This window comes from Pogonomyrmex barbatus, unplaced genomic scaffold (assembly GCF_055798465.1).
Source record: "Pogonomyrmex barbatus isolate J1 unplaced genomic scaffold, ASM5579846v1 scaffold3, whole genome shotgun sequence".
NCBI lineage: Eukaryota > Metazoa > Arthropoda > Insecta > Hymenoptera > Formicidae > Pogonomyrmex > Pogonomyrmex barbatus.
This window is the reverse complement of record NW_028297127.1, coordinates 3,086,940-3,106,449: the sequence shown is the minus strand read 5'-3', so window position 1 is coordinate 3,106,449 and position 19,510 is coordinate 3,086,940. Positions and strand designations below refer to the sequence as shown.

General features: G+C 30.0%; 2 protein-coding genes across 9 annotated transcripts in view; one reads left to right on the top strand and one right to left on the bottom strand.

Annotated features, from left to right (window-relative positions):
* Nucleotides 1-19,510, bottom strand: part of LOC105430658 (furin-like protease 1) — a 213,423-nt gene that overhangs the window by 58,214 nt on the left and 135,699 nt on the right. The gene's annotated exons all lie outside the window — the stretch shown is intronic.
* LOC105430657 (uncharacterized) lies at nt 6,334-11,344 on the top strand. Its single transcript, XM_011644320.3, has 6 exons — nt 6,334-6,683; nt 7,230-7,512; nt 7,816-8,070; nt 8,998-9,461; nt 10,041-10,373; nt 10,727-11,344. Exons 1-6 carry the CDS (start codon nt 6,334-6,336, stop codon nt 11,055-11,057), a joined length of 2,016 nt encoding a protein of 671 aa, XP_011642622.2. The 3' UTR covers nt 11,058-11,344.

Sequence of the window (19,510 nt, the reverse complement as noted above, 5' to 3'; positions counted from 1 at the left end):
GCTAAATCAGAATTTCGAAATACAATAAAAATCTCAAGAATCAATGATGTATGTGTACACACACACACACACACACACACACACACACACACACACACACACCACACACACACACACACACACACACACACACACACACACACACACACACACACACACACACACACACACACACACACACACCACACACACACACACACACACACACACACACACACACACACCACACACACACACACACACACACACACACACACACACACCACACACACACACACACACACACACACATACACACACACACACACACACACATATATATATATATATTCTTCTATTTCTAATTGCAATTTATCAGAAATCTAGATACAAGATTTATTCAATATTAGAATTAGTCGATCCGGAAAATTTACTGTGACTAATGAAAATGAAATTTTCCTAATTTCATGATTTTTATGATAATCATTTTAATATTAATATTCGTTTAACTTATTTTCTATCATATTTTTAATATGCTAATGTTATATAACTAATATTATATCTAACGCGATAACAATTTTAAGTTATTAAATGCAATATATGGTATAAATACATAAATCACCGTAACATTTTTATCAGTAATAAAAAGATCAGCACACGCTCTTTATTGCATTATATGGCAGAAGTTTTTACGAAGTTTTTATTTTTAAAAATTTGCTTTTATCGCATCGATTAATACTCAATTCCGGATGCTCGTATTTCCAAACAAACATTTGAAGCTGCTGTATCATTTTGTAAAAACTCATAAACTATTAAAGCCGCATCTATATACGATCAATATTATTGATGCAACATATCGGATAAATAATATCAGCTATCATGTAGATATAAAATTAGTATCAATATAACATGATCAATATAATTATGATATATGAAGTTATATATCAAGCAATATGAAGTTACTGTGCAATTTTAGGAGATGAAATTACTTAATTTTAAAAATTATATAATTCTAAAAGTTACTTACTTTATTTTAAAGAATAATCCTAGTTTTCTTTTTATATATTAACTTTGTAATTCTTGATAAATTAAATTAAATCAAAACAAAAGCTACATTATGATAAATTAAAATGCTAAACTTAAATAAAGATAAGAAAAGAAAGAAATCTTTCTCATTCAGTTTTTACAGTTTTGATTAGATCTAATAAGAAATTTCATTAGACGTGAAATAGATTATCCCAAAATATTTATTTTCGAAACAATAGCTCTTTCAGAAAACTTATTAAATTTTTTGGTCGCACGAAAGTAATCTTTCTCAGAAGACGTGACAAGCATGATACTGAACGCACAATAGAGAATACGACCGAATCGTTAAGATGGAATAGTTGCATCAGCAGTTCTTGATGAACTAAGTATTAATACAAGAAGAAGTAGAAACCTTGATTGCAACCTTTGCCGAGTAACCTATACCTTTCGTTCGTTCAATCAACTTGATCAGAAAACGAGAGATTCATATAAATTACATTATATAAGTTTTATAACCCGAATAAGTATGATAAAAATGTAAAAATTTTAATTGTTTTCCATTCTTGAATTTATATTTTATCAAAATTTTAATTTCTTTTGATTTTGATAAAGATATAAATATTTAACAGAAATATGTTTTCTTAGAAAAAATATATTTTTTGCAGAACATAAATTATAATTTTGGAAAGAGAAGTATTATGTCGAAAAATATAGTTTATAAGAAATAGTATTATAATGTTTAATTAAATCTATGTAAAAGTTATAGTTAGTGAAAGCGATTTTATTTCCTGATAAAGGCAACATTAAATAAACAATTCAATTTGCCAATCATTGTATTCTATTATTTGAAAAGTTAAGTAATAGATCTGTTTTTTTAACTAAACTTCATTCACCTTTCCTCTTTTTCTCTCCATGTTGGAAGTGCAAAAAGTTCAACTGAAAAGAGCAAAACTATTAATCGTATTGCGATTTGAAAGAAAAAAAACGATTATGCGCAATTTCACATTTGACAACGTCAAGCACACGTGTGAAAGCTTCCGAAAGCTTTGTCCATTCCTCGGCATTTCAAATATTGATTTCGGAATTTCGAACACGAATCGGAATCATCGATTTAGCTTACTGACATTGAATACGATATAATGGAGATCAAGCAGGTTTTTTTGAAAACACGCGCCGAGTTTGGCAAACAGTGCATCTTCGACACATACGGTCCGCATATAGACGAGGAGATCAAGCCGGATCCCGACGCTATGATCCACTATATTATGAGAACTCATTGCAACATCGGTGTACAGCATACCAAACAGCTTGCCTTACACGAGGTTAGTTAGTTGATAATTAATAATATTGGATATTGATTATTTCATAACTTCATTAAATTTTGTGAAGGATTAATGTAAATACTTACATAATAAAGATAAATATGTATATGATAAATATAATACAAATGAATTTGTATATACATGTACCAAATATGTAAAAAGCACTTAAAAGAAAACATAGGATTCTTTATTTAATTTACAAGATTACATGTTCAAGATTTCCGTATAAAGTTGTAACAATTCTAACATTACAATGTCGGAGCTGATGTAAAGAGAACGTAGTATTTGTTGTACCGCACCTCCAACTCCAGTTCAAAAACTCTACTAATATATTCAAAAATCATCTATGCTTTACTTTAACGAAACTAGACGCAACTTGTGGTAAAATTGGCGTCAGACTGACGCGCCTGACGGTACAACATCCGCGCATCTCGTAAAGTTCGCTACTTGATGCCACAAATGTGCAACTTTCTGTGAAACTGTAACGTGGAAAGATGGTACCTTAAGTGAATTCTAGTGAATATCTCGCTTTATTTTATAATGAGGCAATCCAAAATATTTGACATTACTTTAGAAACAACAACAATTTCACATCTCACAATTATAATATCACATCATGTCTGAAATATTTTAAACCTTCATCATATGCTTAGAATAGAAAAAAATTAATAAATATATAACCTAAAATATAAAAAAAAATATTACCAATGAAATCGCAAATTAGTGTTTACTTTGCCTCTATGTTATTTTATTATTTTATTAAAAAATGAAGAACAAAGTGAAATAGAGTTGTCTGAATATAATCCGACTTACATGAAATTTCACATTATCGTTCTAACAATCATTCCTATGGAATTCCAGGCCCAAACTATCGGCAGTCAGACGAAGAATAGCGGAATGTTTCACTTTGAGGGTGGTTGGCCAAAGGAAATCAATCCGAAAGACGAAGAAATTACAGCGAGGTTTCGCAGACGGGTCGAAAAGGACGAAGATTGGGCTCCGAAATTGCGCAACTTGTTTCAAGTATATTAAATGGATTATCGAGAAAAATTCTGTATTGTGTTTTCTACATTTATTCTGACATTTAGAAATCAAAATTTAAAAAGAATAATTGATACACACAATTCTCAATTAAATAATTAACTAATAATTAATTTCTTCGTTCATCATACAATTCTATCTATAAATATATTCTACATATAAATGTCATCTCATTCTCAAAAATCGCTTTCTTTCTTATAGCAAATGGAGCACAATATTCTTCAGAATAGTGCAGTTAATATATACGAGCACTATTTCGACGATATGATTCCTACAGAATTAATGAAACCTCGTAGTTTCAGGTAAAAATATAATTTTGTTATTGTACTTCTATTTAATCTATCGTAAATGAGATTTGTATATAATTCATACCTAATCCTAAACACAATAAAATAAATTATCATTATTATGAACCAAGATGTAGTAGAAAGTTCAAAATTATTCATAATAAAAGATTTGGCGAATGTGATTGTAATCGTAAAGCAATAATTCAATCGATTAAAGTGAAAGGAATAGGAATTCCATTATTATATGATACATCGGTACCCCGCACAGGACTTCGTGATTTCAGATGGACAATTTTAAAATGTATATATTCGTGGAGGACAAGAACGACTACGTTGGTTCAACCATCAAAAGATTTAAAATTTAAACCCGGGCCAAGCCCGAAGGTATCTGAACATATGTTGGGATTCCGTAAACGTAGTGGACGTGAATGAATTATGCATCCTACTGCTAAATTTGCTTTTCTCTGTTTTAAACTAACGATTTCCTGCGCACGCGAGCTGCAGGCGGCTTTAAACTATTTAGTAGCTTGCGCGAAACTGCTTTGAAGAAAAGTAGCGGAAGTAATAATTTTTTTTTTAAACGTTAAGTAGATTTTTCAATATGTAATGTAAAACAATATGACGTTGTTAAATATGATATTCAAATTGATAGATGGAAATTAGAACAGGCAATAAAAATGGAGATGGAAATTATACAGTGAATTTCCGCAATGTAAACTGGGTTACCGTGATAATATATTGAACAAATATTATATATTAATATTAAGAGAGATATATTAATATTAATATTTATATATATATTACAAAATATAGAAAAACACACATCATCGTGCGCAACTTTCAAAATATGAATATTTCACATTAAATATACTTTATATCGTGATAGTATTATTATCATGTTAAAAAATATTCCTTTCTTATTACATTGAAAATAATAAAGTCTGAAATTCTATTTTAGGACAGTAAACGTCTACGAGGATCCTCAAACGCCGGCAAGATCGGTGAACAATATTTCTTGGTCGCCAGACTCTGGCAGTAAAATAATGGTCTCGTACTGCTTCTTTGGAATCGAGCCAGATTACAGCAAGGTTGCATATATCTGGCAGATTGGTAGGTGGAAAAAGCGCGCAAAAATCGTGACTATATTTAAATGTTACACTTTATTATGGTTGCACAACGTCTGTAACAGATTTTCACCTTTAACCTACATTGATATTTTGAATAATGACAATTTTACAATGTGCAAATTGCTTCAGTCAATAAATAACAAAATTGTTTCAAAATAATACAATTTTTCTAATTTTCTAATTGCCTGTATAAATAAAGAATAGTTTCAAACATTTTCATTACATTGAAAATTTGTTAACAAAAAATATATGAGAGATATCTGTTTATATAATTATCAAATATATAATATAACACATATTAATAGATAGTGTAATAGAAATTGCTATATATATATATATATATATATATATATATATATATATATATATATATATATCATAGGCCGTTTTATACGTATACTTTTTTATATAAGTGTTAGAGACTTGTTACTCATTTCGACCGATGCAAAGTTAGATTAAAAAGTTCCACGCGAAATTCAGTTGTAGCGATTGATTACGTCGTAGCCAATTCTCTCTGTGCAACACTCGATAGAATGTTGATCAATCAAACAGCAACGCTATCGATTCATTAAACAAAAAATGCAATGTTCAACATCACCAATTACAATCATCTTAGTTTTATAACGATTGAAATACTAGAAAAATAAAACGCAGACAAATAAATCGGGTACAAAACCCAACGATATTGCATTTCTAGCGTATCGGAAATGGAATGCAACTACACTTTATTCAACGCATGTATTTTTTAACGGTACGTCTCTAATGGCTTGAAATCGGATTTCACAAGCGCAACTTTTTAATCTTTCAAAAAATAACGCGATGCTTTTCCATCCGCTCGCACGGTCGACGACCGACGTTGTTGGTTCCGAATATTCGAAAAACGCCAGACAACCCTAATAAGCCGTGGATGGCACTGGAGGCCCCGTCCGCCGCGGTGGTCAGCGAGTTTAATCTTCGAGATCCCTCCATACTTGCCAGCGGTTTGATGTCAGGCCAAGTTTGCAGTTGGGACATCAGGACTGGCACTACTCCGGTTCAAATGTCTCATCGTCAATTCAGTCATAGGTAATCTCGACGCGAACATGCCTGAGCGCGATGTCGGAACTTTGGATTTCATAATTCAGTACCAGAGTGCCCTGTTCTTGGTCGGCCGAAAGCGCATTTCGAGCTCGCTCGGCAAGATGATGAATGATTAAAGTGTTGTCTCTGTCGCGTTTTTGCCCTCAATTAAGTTTCATTCAATTTTTATACGACGTTCGTCACGTCGCGCGTGATTTTTCTTTTAACGTCAACGCGCTTGCAACAACGACTCAATCATCCTTATTTTGTTTTATTCATGAAAAGTGTAGTAACAGTATATACAAAAAGAGATATTTGTTTTATCTTTAAGATATACATAATTATATGATATGAGAGAATAATTAGAATACTTTTACAAAATATCTTCACAAAAATATCTTGCATTTTTTAAGGGACCGCACTACAGTGCTAAAGTGGATTGCTACGAAGAGTAATACGGAATTCTTTTCGGGCTCTTCGGACGGTCGTGCCATGTGGTGGGATACGAGAAAGTTACGAGGGCCAACTGAAGTTCTCGTGTTCGATCTTCAGATGCCAAACGAGCAGGAAATGGATCGGGCGATTGGAGTCGCATCGGCCGATTACGAACCCAGTGTAAGCACGAAGTTTATGTTCGGTCTGGAGAATGGCATCGTGATCAGTGGTTCGAGAAAGGCGAAAACACCGGCCGAGAAAATGGCCTTGAGATTCAACGCTCATTACGGCCCAGTTCTTTCCGTCGATCGTAGTGGCTTCAATCCGAAGATCTTCCTCACTATCGGTGATTGCACAGGTCGTATCTGGGCGGAAGATACTAAGGATAGTTATCTTGTATCAACCAGGTATTTTTTTCTTTCATTTGAGACAAGACGATCAACAAAGTAATTATAAAAATGATAATATTAGAATTTAGTGTAAATAACTTCACAAGAATATACAATATATATAATTTCCATCTAGCAACTCAATATTGAATTTTCAAAGAAATACAATGTTTAAAAATTATTATATTTAATTAAAACAAAACATTAAAAATGCTAATAATATATAATTATTTTTTATTATGATTTATTCAAATCAGCAGAAAAATACAAATTCTTATAATATAAACAATATAATTATCAGTATATTATATTTAAATAATGTAGCATATTTAATATTAAAATATAAATATTAAATCAATTGATATTAATATAAAATAACAATGTATAAATAAGTATTAATTAACTTTTCATATTTCAAAACGTAATATTGATTTTTGCAATACTATAAATATGTAAAATCAATGTATTATAATTTTTCATCAATTAGCAATGTAAACAGAATATGATTAAACATAACTGAATTAAAAATTTTAATAAATTTTAATAGTAATTATTAATTCTTAGATTTATAATAAAGGATCCTGTCTATGGTTGCTGGAACAAAACAAGACATTCGATATTTTACATAGTAACACGTATGGGTGTGTTGACTATATGGGACATTCTGACAGGTCTGCAAGAACCAATCTTATCAGTGAAACTATGTGAGCAAAAATTAACTACGGTGACGTCACACGAGATGGGGTCTCTACTAGCTGTTGGAAATTCCGCCGGTAATGTTTATCTTGTCGAATTAACGGAGGCATTATATTCGTTTGATAAAAATGATAGAAGCGATCTCACATCGGTGAGTATCAAGGATTTGCACTTCTTAAATTTGTAAGTTTATAAAATTGTAATATAAAATTGTTTACAAGGAAAAACAAACAGCGATGAATATATAAATCTTAAAGAATTGCTAATAATATTATAAAATAACATTCTGATTACAATACTTTTTTTATAAAAATTTAATTAAATTAATTTTTTGTTATATTATAAAAAAATTTTCATAATGTAATAATCAAATTTTATATAAAAGTATAATTAGTTAATGAGAGATGTAAAATGAACTAAAAATTCATTGCATTTTTTCAATTCTTTACTTTAGTATTTCGAGAAGTGTTCTCGTTATGTAAAAGCAATAGATACGCGGATAAAATTGGCGAGAACTATTATAGAAGAACCATTAGAGCTCATATTGGTGGATACAAGAAAGAAAGATAAACGACTAATAAACGATAAGCGAAAAATTGAAAAAGAAAAGAAAGAACGAGAAAGAAGCAGAATATCCAAAAAAAAGGTTAAAGATGAATTTCCTGAACTTCAAGAAATAGAAGAAAAATTCTTCGAGATTGTGAAAAAGGTAATATCAAAGTAATCATTCGTTAAATTTCAAAATTTTAAATAGTTATTTTAATAAAATTATTTTTTAAACTTGAAAAATTGTTCTAATCAAATAAAAAAAGCGCTCATCTCTTTTTTATTTCGAAATCAGAAAGTTGCTCAATGAAATTTGCATAAAGACATTTTATTAATCGTGAATCTAAATTTTGCATAAAAAAGTTCACGTATTATTTAAATACACTTAATTTCATACTTCATTTTTTTCTTCCAACATTTTATTTCCATGGTTTAATAACATTTCTAATATATCACGCGCGGTCAGCTAACCGCTATATATTAGCGAACTTTTGTAATATTTCATCTATCTTTCATTCGATTGTGACCTTCTACTCTTCGATATGATTTATCGCTTACTGTCGCACGAAATATCACAAAATAATAATTACACTCCACAAGATTTTAATTTGAGTAAATTATATATAACAATCAATTTTATCAAACTGAACTAAATAATTAATTTGATATTTATTTATTTGATATTTATTTATTAATTTAATTAATTATTATTTTTAAACAATTTTATCAGTTGTATCATATCTTGTTATTATGTCTCGTTTCAAATTTAAATGTAATTAAATGGTTATGTTCAAGTAATTATTTATAATTTATTATTACTTAAAATTTTAATCACATGTATCGTCTCTTTTTTTAAATATATTAATTTTATATATTGAAATTTCATAAAGAAATTTTCATAAATATAAGATCACTTGAGTAATTATTAAAATATGTAAGACATATAATTTTAAAAGTTTAATAATATACCCTATGTATCTGCACTTTTTACAGTTACAATGACTAAATGTACAAATAATTATATAAATAGTTTCATTATTGCTTCATCTATGTTATTTTAATTTCTATATTATATTTTTGCGATTCATAGGAAAAACAGAAATATGAAGAGATTGAAGACTTAGATATTTTACCTTTAAAAATCAGCCGTGTCGTAAAGAAAATCAGTCGAAAAATTGAAAAAGATTTACCGATAGACGAAGCAACAGGCCTCGAGACAACACCATTAAAAAAAATAATCAAAGAAGAACGAGAGAAATATCCAAAGAAAAGCGAGATCGTAGATATTTCCAAGACGGAAATAGCGCAAGACGTTGAACGGAAGGAGGCAACGATGGAAGAGCCCTTGCCTTTGTTGGCGGAAGAGCCCTTGCCTTCGTTGGTGAAAGCGATCGTAGAATCTCCCCTGAAGGAAATTAGCAAGAGAAAACGCAAAAAGAAGATACGGAAGAAACGACCGAGGCCCGTCATTTTCAGGTTGTCGAGACCATGCAAAGTTGTTGTCTGCAAGCCTCATATTTGCTGCCGCAGGACTATGCCTAGAAAATTAATTAGGTACGGTGCGCACGGATTTAATATTCACATAATAAATAAATTTTCTTCTCTTATAAATAAAAGACAAATCTATGAGAATATTATTGATAAAAAAAATTTCTAAGAAAAATTCTACTATGCTTATCAATTTTTAAATTATATATGTTTATATAGTAATAACAAATGTTTTAATTCTTTTCTTAATGTATATACTGTAATCCTTTAATTCAGAATTTATTTTTATTTAATAATATTAAGATACCAATTAAACAAAAGCATATATATATATATATATATATATAGGTCTTTTATTAATTTTATATTTATTTTATAATATGCACACATTATGCATAAAATACTTTTATTATTATATTATGTTTCTATCATCTATTATTATTTTCTAATAAAAAAGTTAACATATTTGAGGAGAGATTTGAAACATTTAATATAGTCAAGATCGACAGAATCTTAGTGATTTTTGAGATTTCCTGACGTTATTGGAATTTGAATAACGTTTGTTTTAACTTAAATTTCGATCCAACTATCGATTCTTTCTCAAATCTAAAATCTATAAGAAGCATATTGAATCGCCGATGTTAGTTCTACAGATCGAATAGTCAAAGATCGCGAGAAATGGGACGAGGTCGAGAGAATGAAATTGAAGGATAGTATCAGAGCAAGGTCGCCAATCAGAAGCAAGGACAGAATGAGACGGAAAAAAAGAAAATGCTGGACGAAGCTCCTGCGCGTTCATAAGCGCAGAGAGTTAACTAGAAAGTACAGAGAAGAAAAAATTTGTTTCCTCCAGGAGATGACACCTGAGGAACTCGCCAACATGATAGAAGATGTGAAAAGAGCTAAAAGCGAAATTCAAGAAGCTAACATAGAAAGGACAAAAGCAAGAAAACTCGCAAAGAGATCTTTGAAATGCAGGTTCGTTCTGGTTCTAGATTTTTTTGAAATTAGACTGCTACTGCACTAGTGTTTGTATTTAGAATTTTATTTTCAGAAGATTTTACTTCCTTTGGATTAAAAGTTTTTCTCTTTCATCAATTGTTGTGCTTTGATTATGTATTAAATGTCGCTTTAATGGTAAACAATAGTAAATTATAGTATTAAACGATAACATTGAAACAAATTAATATAATAAATAAAATATTTCGTCGAGTTTCCATCATTTTAATAATATACAAATTTAAAAACTAAATTTCTAAATTTTCAATTTTATTTGTTTCCCATTCAATATACAGCTGTTGATAATAATTTAATCACAATATTCTATACAGTGCTATAGTTACGGAAAAATCTCGAGACCTAAGAAAACCAGGAAAGCACAAAGAGGGTCTTAAAAGGGCCAAAAAGGTCACAGGCACAACGAAAAGGATCTTTACGGTACAGAAAAGGAGGAAAATACGCCATACAGTCATTATGACAGATCCTTGCGTTCCTTGGAAACCACCCTCACTCGAGAAAGATCTGCAGATACTTTCCGGAGGTCTTCCACTAAAACCGAAAAAAATTGAAAAAGAGGCAAGACCCAGCATGACTTACACGGACGAACTCGAAGCTCGTGTTAGAATTTATCCACGGATTTCCGATTTCCAAATCATCGAATAATATTGCATTATCCGAAGCGTTTCTAGCCTTCTTCATATCAATACTACGATGTTGTCTCCGAAGATTTTTCTTTCTTTAATGTGAGGAATATTAATATCTGTCATAAGATATTCCATTTTAATTATATTTTTATAATTTAAATAGGTTAATTAATTTTAAACATTTAATTTTACATTTGATGTACGATTAACTGATATTAAATAGCAACGATTAAATTTACGTACAATGACTATACGAATTTATTATTAGAATTATATTATTCAGCAATAATCACTTATTATTAAAAATATATATCTTGTGTTACTTCATATTTATTTTAGTTAACATTAAACTTGTATTTTTTATGTTCATCTTATTTTTCTTTATCTTTTTTTAAGTAAATCATACATACGTATATATATATATATATATCTTTGATGTATATATCCTTCAATTTTCCGTGATTCATGTGAAAAATCGAATTCTGCAAACTAACTTAATCCTATTCGCTCGAGGCTACACGGCGATTCGTATTATCGTGAGTCGAAAGGAACGACGGGAGAATCCTCCCGGGTCTTCAGGAATTCGGGATGATAAATTCGCGCAGGAAGAGCTAACATTCAAGGCTCAATTCCGGTCGTAGAGTGGACAGTGGAGCAAGACGACATTTCCGGTAGAACACAAACGTCCAACTCGACTTCCGACATTCCACCATCGAGAGTCTTGTCCTCACATACACACGCACGCATCAATCAACGCGTATACATGACGCGAAGTATGCAAAAGTACCTTTTGCATGACGAGAAAAGTTAGTGTTATCGTCTCGCAAATCGCACCTCTTTCACCGACAATGTTTCCAGACGAAAGTTCGGCGTGCTTTAACGAAAGTTGAAATGGAAGTTTTCTCTTGCGCGCAATTTCAGTTCCGTCGAGGAGAAACGAAACGGGCGATTTGAGAAGGGATATATAAGCAGGCTATGTACTTTTCGTTAATCTATGTGTTTCTTGACGTGTGTTCAAAGGGCGCGTTTCCTTAGTGAAAGTTTAAATGAGTAACGCCGCCCTTCAAAACTCTTTTTTATTGCTGCACATCAAAGACTTTGACAATTTCTTATCATTTCATCGCAGGAATAAAATCGTATTATTTCAATCATTTATTTCGACAACTGAAAGTATTGCGTACGGTGCTTTCAACTTGTTATTTACAAATTGCTGCTCAAGAAATAGCTGACGCCTGGAGAAAAAAACTGGAAAGAAGTTTTATCAGTTAACTCGGACAGAACTAATATCCAGCAAGTGGGCAGGATCTCTGGCGTCCGCAGAAAAATAATTGTTTCTACTTGGCAAGTTTTCACGTATTTTTCCGTCATTCAGCACGCGGCTGAATATGATTCAAATGCATTTCCAAATATTTTCCAGTATATAATTAGAATTATGCAATATTGTTTGATCAGCACTTAATGACACCGCCATGGATTTTGATATCATAATTGCAATTTAATTATTATATGTGATATTAATTAAAAGGCAAAATTTCTCTTCTCATAAAGTGTCTATTCAATTTATGAAATTAATTAACGTTAAGTTTTAAAGGTTAATTCTAATTAATATTTTATCATTAATAATAATGTAATTTTCTTCAAATTGTATTTTACAGAATTTCTCAATAATTTTGCATTATGTAGCAGAACTCTCAGATCATATAATAAATATATTGCTATATAACTCAAACTCTTGCAGAAAGTGGAAATGATTTTCTGTCTCTCAAAGTATGAACATTGCTACTTTGTATCATCGTAACTTACTCAAAGCTAAAGTTTACGGGTTGGAATCTTCGGGGACGCTTTAAGAGGCGCGCGAATCAAGATGCACCCTCATAGAAATATTTCAGAATGTTTGATGCAACGAATGTTGCATATTGCGACAAATTATTCACATTGCAATTTCCAAGGGAAATCCCTGTGGCATGCAAGCAACGCTCAATGTGTCGCCGATCGGACGTTACTGTTCGCCAAAGAAGAGCTAGAAATTTGAATGTCGTACATAGAGAGAAAGTTGCGAGTTCGAGCGATGAATGTATGAACTGTAAACTGCGAAATCCCCTGGTCAAATCGTTTCAAAAGGAATTTAAAAGTTGTTTCTCGCAAAATATAAAATTCAACAATATATATATATATATATATATATATGAATGACACGTAATTATGTATTATAAACATTTTTTATTTTTACGCGATATTTATGCGATAGTTTGCATAGGTAAAAAATAAAAAATATAAGAATAATTGCAGCGATTTTATGCGGCATTTTTGCAAAGTATTAAAAGTAATATTTTTAATGATAATTGTAAAGGATAAATGCAAAGGCAATAATTTAAAAACTGATCTTTCCTAAAAAAATAAATTAATACATTATTATCCATTAATTTCAAGTTCAATGAAATAACTACTAATAATAGATCAGTAAATGCTATTATTAGTATGCATGACTTTTATGCTCCCTATGCATTTGCACAATTGTCATGTGGCGTAGCCGTAAATTATTCGGCATTATGATTTAATAACGCATTAATTAATCGTGAGATATGTTTCCGACGCATTACGGTTCTATTATATTCTAATTATTTGAAGTAATTAAGTTACTTTAGCAAGATAATTTATGTGGATATAAAATCATAAATTATATTTGAATCGACAGAGTAATTAGATCGACTTCAACATTACGGAACATTATGGAAGTTTAATTATCAACGCCTCTAACTTACGTCATAAACGTGGAAACTTTCTTCGAAAACAATTAAAAGTTCAAGATCAAATAATAATTATATTAAATTTAATATTCTTGATAAACACTAAAAACAAATGTCAAATATTTTATATATCTTTAAAAAATGTAGGTTTTACAAGGGGATTTACAAGAGAGATTCTCATGAATACGATAACAATTGTAACTCTGCAATTTCCCACGTACATAGAAGTAAAATTAATTTCTCGATAATGGCATTATTCCTAATCAATAAAGCATTGCAAACTCATATTTTGAAATCTTTCGATGGCTTATCCGTTTCCGATAAATACGTGCGAATAATTGTCTATAGGGGCTTTTTCATCCTCCAATTATTGCTCTCGGACGCGTGTAAAATTAAACACTCGCTTCCGCGGTGGAATTTATCGGTCTGCGATAAATAATGAGCGCACCTAATGCCCGTAACAAATGTACACCCGTTAAATCAGCTTCTAGGATTAAATGGAAAATCGGCCGATGTAACTCGCGGGTATCGTTTTGGTACGCGGCCAATGTGCGAGGTAAAACGAAACAATCGATTATTTTAATATTGGAATACTGTATGTGCTACGAGTCCTATTGGGATTCGAAACAATTGCATTATATTTGGGCCTACAAATGTATATGCGAACGAAAAACGAGCTAGTGAACATGAATATCGTATGAGTGAAACAACGAAAAACGATGAGAAACGACAAAAAAAAAAGACGAGAATGAAACTGTACATTTATACAGAAAATACGTATATATATTTTGTAAGACTAAATGTCATTACAGAATAAGAATGGAAGCAAATGTTACAAGAAAAATAAAAGTTGATGTATACAACTGTTGCTCATATTTAATTTAATTAATTTTATTTACATAGATGTTCCATTCATTAAATAAAATTAAAAAATTCATATTGTTGTACAATATATATTATTAATGTCTTTATGTAATTTTTTTAGCACTACTAATAAATTAAACATTTTTTATATCAAGTACATTTTTTTACTATTATTTTACATTTAGCTACATTTAGATATAGTATAAAAATTACAAGCTATTCCATTTCACAATTAAAAAAAAAGAATAATTATAAAGAAAAAAAATTTTTTAGTTAAGATTTAATGTCCAAAATTAAATGTCCAAAATTTGATATTTAAGAATAGAAAAAAAGATTAATGGGAAAAACTATGTGGGAATTAGATGGGAAAAACTATGTGGAAATTAGATGGAAAAATCTATGTTGGAAGAAGATGGGAAAAACTATGTGGGAAGATGGGAAAAACTATGTGGGAACTAGATGGGAAAAACTATGTTGGAAGAAGATGGGAAAAACTATGTGGGAAGAAGATGGGAAAAACTATGTGGGAACTAGATGGGAAAAATTATGTGGGAACTAGATGGAAAAAACTATGTTGGAAGAAGATGGGAAAACACGATGGGAACACGATTTAATGTTATCATGGTAATTATTTTCGCTTTCTGTTTCATTAAAACGATGGGACAAAGACAAAAAACGTTAAGTAAAAATCCGGACTAGCTTTGTTGGATTAACCGATGCTTGATGGCGATAACCTTTGATTTGTCAGTGTCACTCAGCAATTAATCTGGTTTAAGGGAAATCATGGTAGTCTTGCTATTTCGAAATGGCAAAAGTTAATTACAAAAGAAAGAAAAAAATTGTTCCTACATAAGGATTGATATAAATAATTGCAAAAACAATTCATTCAACTATTCATAAAAATACTAACTCGGTAAATCCGCTTTATTCACCTTCTATCAATTTAATTCATGGACGCGCGTTGAACATACCGGCCCTTATTAAAATTTGCATAATAAGGGGATTACAAAAGAATGAACACACTGGACGAGAATTCTCCAAACGTATTTTAACTTCAAAGTAATGTTAGCAAATAAAATAGGAAATAGCAAATTGAAATAAATAAATCACGCGATCACAAAAAAGTTATAAAAAAATAATCTTTTTATTATAATAAAAATAAATTAATTAAAAATTAATCAATTAGCATAAATTTTAATCAATAATTATAGGATATATGTTAAATTAATAGGCTGACGAGCAACGAGCATTTTTTTCATATTTTTCATTAATAAATATTAAAATAACACACATATCATAATACAGATTTTAATAAACTTGAAAATAAATGTTAAATTATTTCGTCATACATAAAATTTTATGTATAATAATTGAAATTATTAAATAAAAGTTAAATAGAATGTAAAATAAAATACAAAATAACATAAATTCATATAATAATTATATTAACGAAAAATAATGTGAAGTACATCCGAAAAAATAATACAATAGTAATTTTGTTGAAAATACACAAAATTTGCAAGATTTTAAATTAAATTACACAGCTTGTGTCTCTAAATATTACTGTCTAATCTTTAAAATGATTATAAAAAATAATTTATATATTAAACAAATGTTAAAAAAAATTTTAAAAGTTAGCTATGTATGCACCCAACAATTACAAATAATAAATTCAATAAAACTGTATTAACTGTGAATAATCACAATTTATTCTAAAAATAATATGCAGCAAAATTCAAAAAAAGAACACATCATAAAAAACTAATGCAATAATATTTTCCAATAGTTGTTCGATAATCGTAAAGATTCCAGTTTTTTATGTTTAATCAGAAAATCCAACGAAATAATGTTTTACTACGAGCAATGTGCAAACAATTTAGTTTCTTTCACCTGTGGCATCTTTGATCGTAAATGCACCGACGCGCCAATGAGTGCCATAATCGATTTTAAATCGATGTCAAGCGTTATATTTGAATTTAACGATGCGACATCTTTTCCATGCAGATTTGCATGGAAACATGTTGTACGGGATTTTTCATCGCCCACGGCATGTTTATAGGTCCAAGTAATCCATTTAGACGGAACACTTAAGTCAGCACTTAGAATAATTTTCTGGCAGATATGGAAAAATGTGAAGATTAATGCGCCGGCTTAATACTCTTCTTGCATGTTTATGTTGTTGGAAAATCAATAAAATAATTTTTTTACAAAAGCTTGTTTTATCTAATATAGAAATGCAAAATCACAATATAAAAAAGAAGTAGTGGCCTTCAGGCTAAATTTACATATTGACAAATAAATTTGAACTTAATTAATTAAAATTATTAATAACTAAATCAAATTATCAATAATTAATTAGTTTGATAAAAAATATAAAAATGTTAATTGATTGTGACAAAAGTAGAGAAGTCAGTAAATAAAAAAAAAATCATAAGAAAGCTTTTACCATTTGCATAACAATATAGTATACAATTTGCTCAATTGCGCAATAATAAATTATTGTTAGTTATATAGTAATACATTATATTATTATAAGACTGTAATATATTACAAATATATAAGTGGATATTGATATTAATGCATATTTTTTTGATCAAAGATAATAAGAATCACAAATTGCCGTGTGTCTATAATTTGCATAAAATTTCGCGTGTTTGTTTTGCATAAGAACGATGATATTTTGAGAATTATGTAAATTGTGCACAGAGAAGTGTGGTACAGTCGTTAAGATCTGAAACGCGATGCATAGCGTTAATATAAAATCGATTACGTGGTTGCTATTTCTCATGATATCGTTAAGGCTGCCACAGGTGGAAAAAAGTAGCATCCGCATATCATTTCCGCGGTATGCAAGCGTCTTCCTGCATTTTCGTACACGCGCTATAATATTCTTATCAACGCAGATAGATGGATCAATATGTATTATGTATGTATATTTTTCGAAAAAATACAATTCTTTGTTACTAAATTGAAAAATGTATTTTAATTTGCATTTATAATAATAATCACATAATTATAAACATTAAATGTTATGTTAAATCTAATTGCTCTGTAAGGAATGTGATTTCAGAAAAACAAAGGTTTACTAGAATTAATTTTACGCTACAATAAACTGTCAGCATCATTTTCTGCTTTAAATAAATTCTGATTAATTTTGACATAACGAGGACTTCATATAACATGTAAATAAAATATCGCACAATGAGTGCATAGTTCCAAGAAAATACTTCAATTATATTGGGCTATCACATTAGTTAACAATCTATCGTTTTTATTCAGTAAAATGATGGGGCTATTAGCGATCACGGTGAACCTTTTTCATCGTTTAATGAGACTGCATTTTCCAGGAACTAATGACATTCGATATTATCGCTCGTCATGGTGAAATTATCGTAGCAAAATAGGTTGTGATACACATATATTAACTAATTCTCACCATTTATATCAACTTTTACTTTTGTTTGTCTCTATTATTAATATTTTTATAAAGTAATATTTCAATAACAAAATTAATTTTCCAATTTTTATATTTATAAATAAATAATTACAATAAAAGATTATATTATATTTACATAATTTTCCAATAAATATGAAATAAAAAGTATGTAAGTATATAATACTAAGCAATTTAAGAAAGTTATAGTTATACTTTATATGCCATCATATAAATTATTAAATCATTAAACGAAATATATATTAATATACTGTATTAATTTGTCAAATATTTCTGTAGAATTTATGAGTGATCTCATCAAACACGCAAATCAGGACAGTCAGGACAAAAAAGATGGGATAATGAGAGTTTGAGATTTGTCCGAAAAATTCTATGCCATCACAGCTGTGAAATTTATTATCAATGACAGAGAAAACCCAACGACGTTCTCGGCTGCGCCATAAGAAGAAAATTTCACGAAAGTACGAAAGTGGAACGCGAAGATAGGTAATTAAAAAGTCGATCTCGATTATCGTTCTTCTCAACGCTGTGAAAGACCTGATAAGGACTGCGACCATCGTCGAAGGCAAAGAAAGTAGGCACAGAAGTTAAAAGAGATCCAGAGAATGAGAAGACAAATAATGAGAAGCAGAAATATTTTTTTCACTCTTGTGTGCTTCAAACATAATAATATATTAAAAATCTTATTATATTAAATAAAAAATGTTGAAGCATTTGTAATTATAAAATAAAACGAGAAAGAGAAGGAGAAATTAATAACAGAAAGAAAGAAATAATAAGACATAAAAATTTACATTGTACAAAATTAAAATAAACAAATATTCTCTCTCTCTCTCTCTCTCTCTCTCTCTCTCTCTCTCTCTCTCTCTCCTCACCAATATGATTTAAGTGTTTTACAATTAGGAAATAATTAAAAACTCTCGTTTCAAACATTTAAAAAATAATAAAAAACAAGAGAAATTGATCCGATAAATAGTAACTTCCAGTTAGATACAGTTGCAACAGTAAATGATGGACAGTGATTTATAGTGAACAGTGATGCGAGATGCAGCGAAATACACGCATTTAAATTGCAAATTCTAGATTCATAGTAGTTACACGCGGCGGATTGGAACTTAAAGTTGTTATATCGAATGTCCCAAGAGTCGCGCATGTCCTATCAACGGGAGATTCATTGGTGCATGCAGGATCGACCCTAAATCTCCTAGAACAGGATTGTCTAGGAGATTTGTCACGCGTCATTTACCTGGTCCGCAAAAATTCGGTCACATAGAATCAGATTTCATCTCTGTCGACGTACCGTCGGATTCGGTTTGTACACGGTACCGATTGAATGGGATTTCCACTCGCGCGGATGATAACAAATCGACTGGTTAGTTTAGTTTCTCTTTTCCAGCCTTTTTTTTT

Bases quoted from the DNA above. Each gene is read 5' to 3' on its own strand.
- LOC105430657 (XM_011644320.3), top strand. From the start codon at position 6,334: ATGTGGTGGGATACGAGAAAGTTACGAGGGCCAACTGAAGTTCTCGTG. The intron at 8,071-8,997 runs GTAATATCAAAG...TGCGATTCATAG, and splicing joins TCTTCGAGATTGTGAAAAAG to GAAAAACAGAAATATGAAGA. The intron at 10,374-10,726 runs GTTCGTTCTGGT...TATTCTATACAG, and splicing joins AAGAGATCTTTGAAATGCAG to TGCTATAGTTACGGAAAAAT.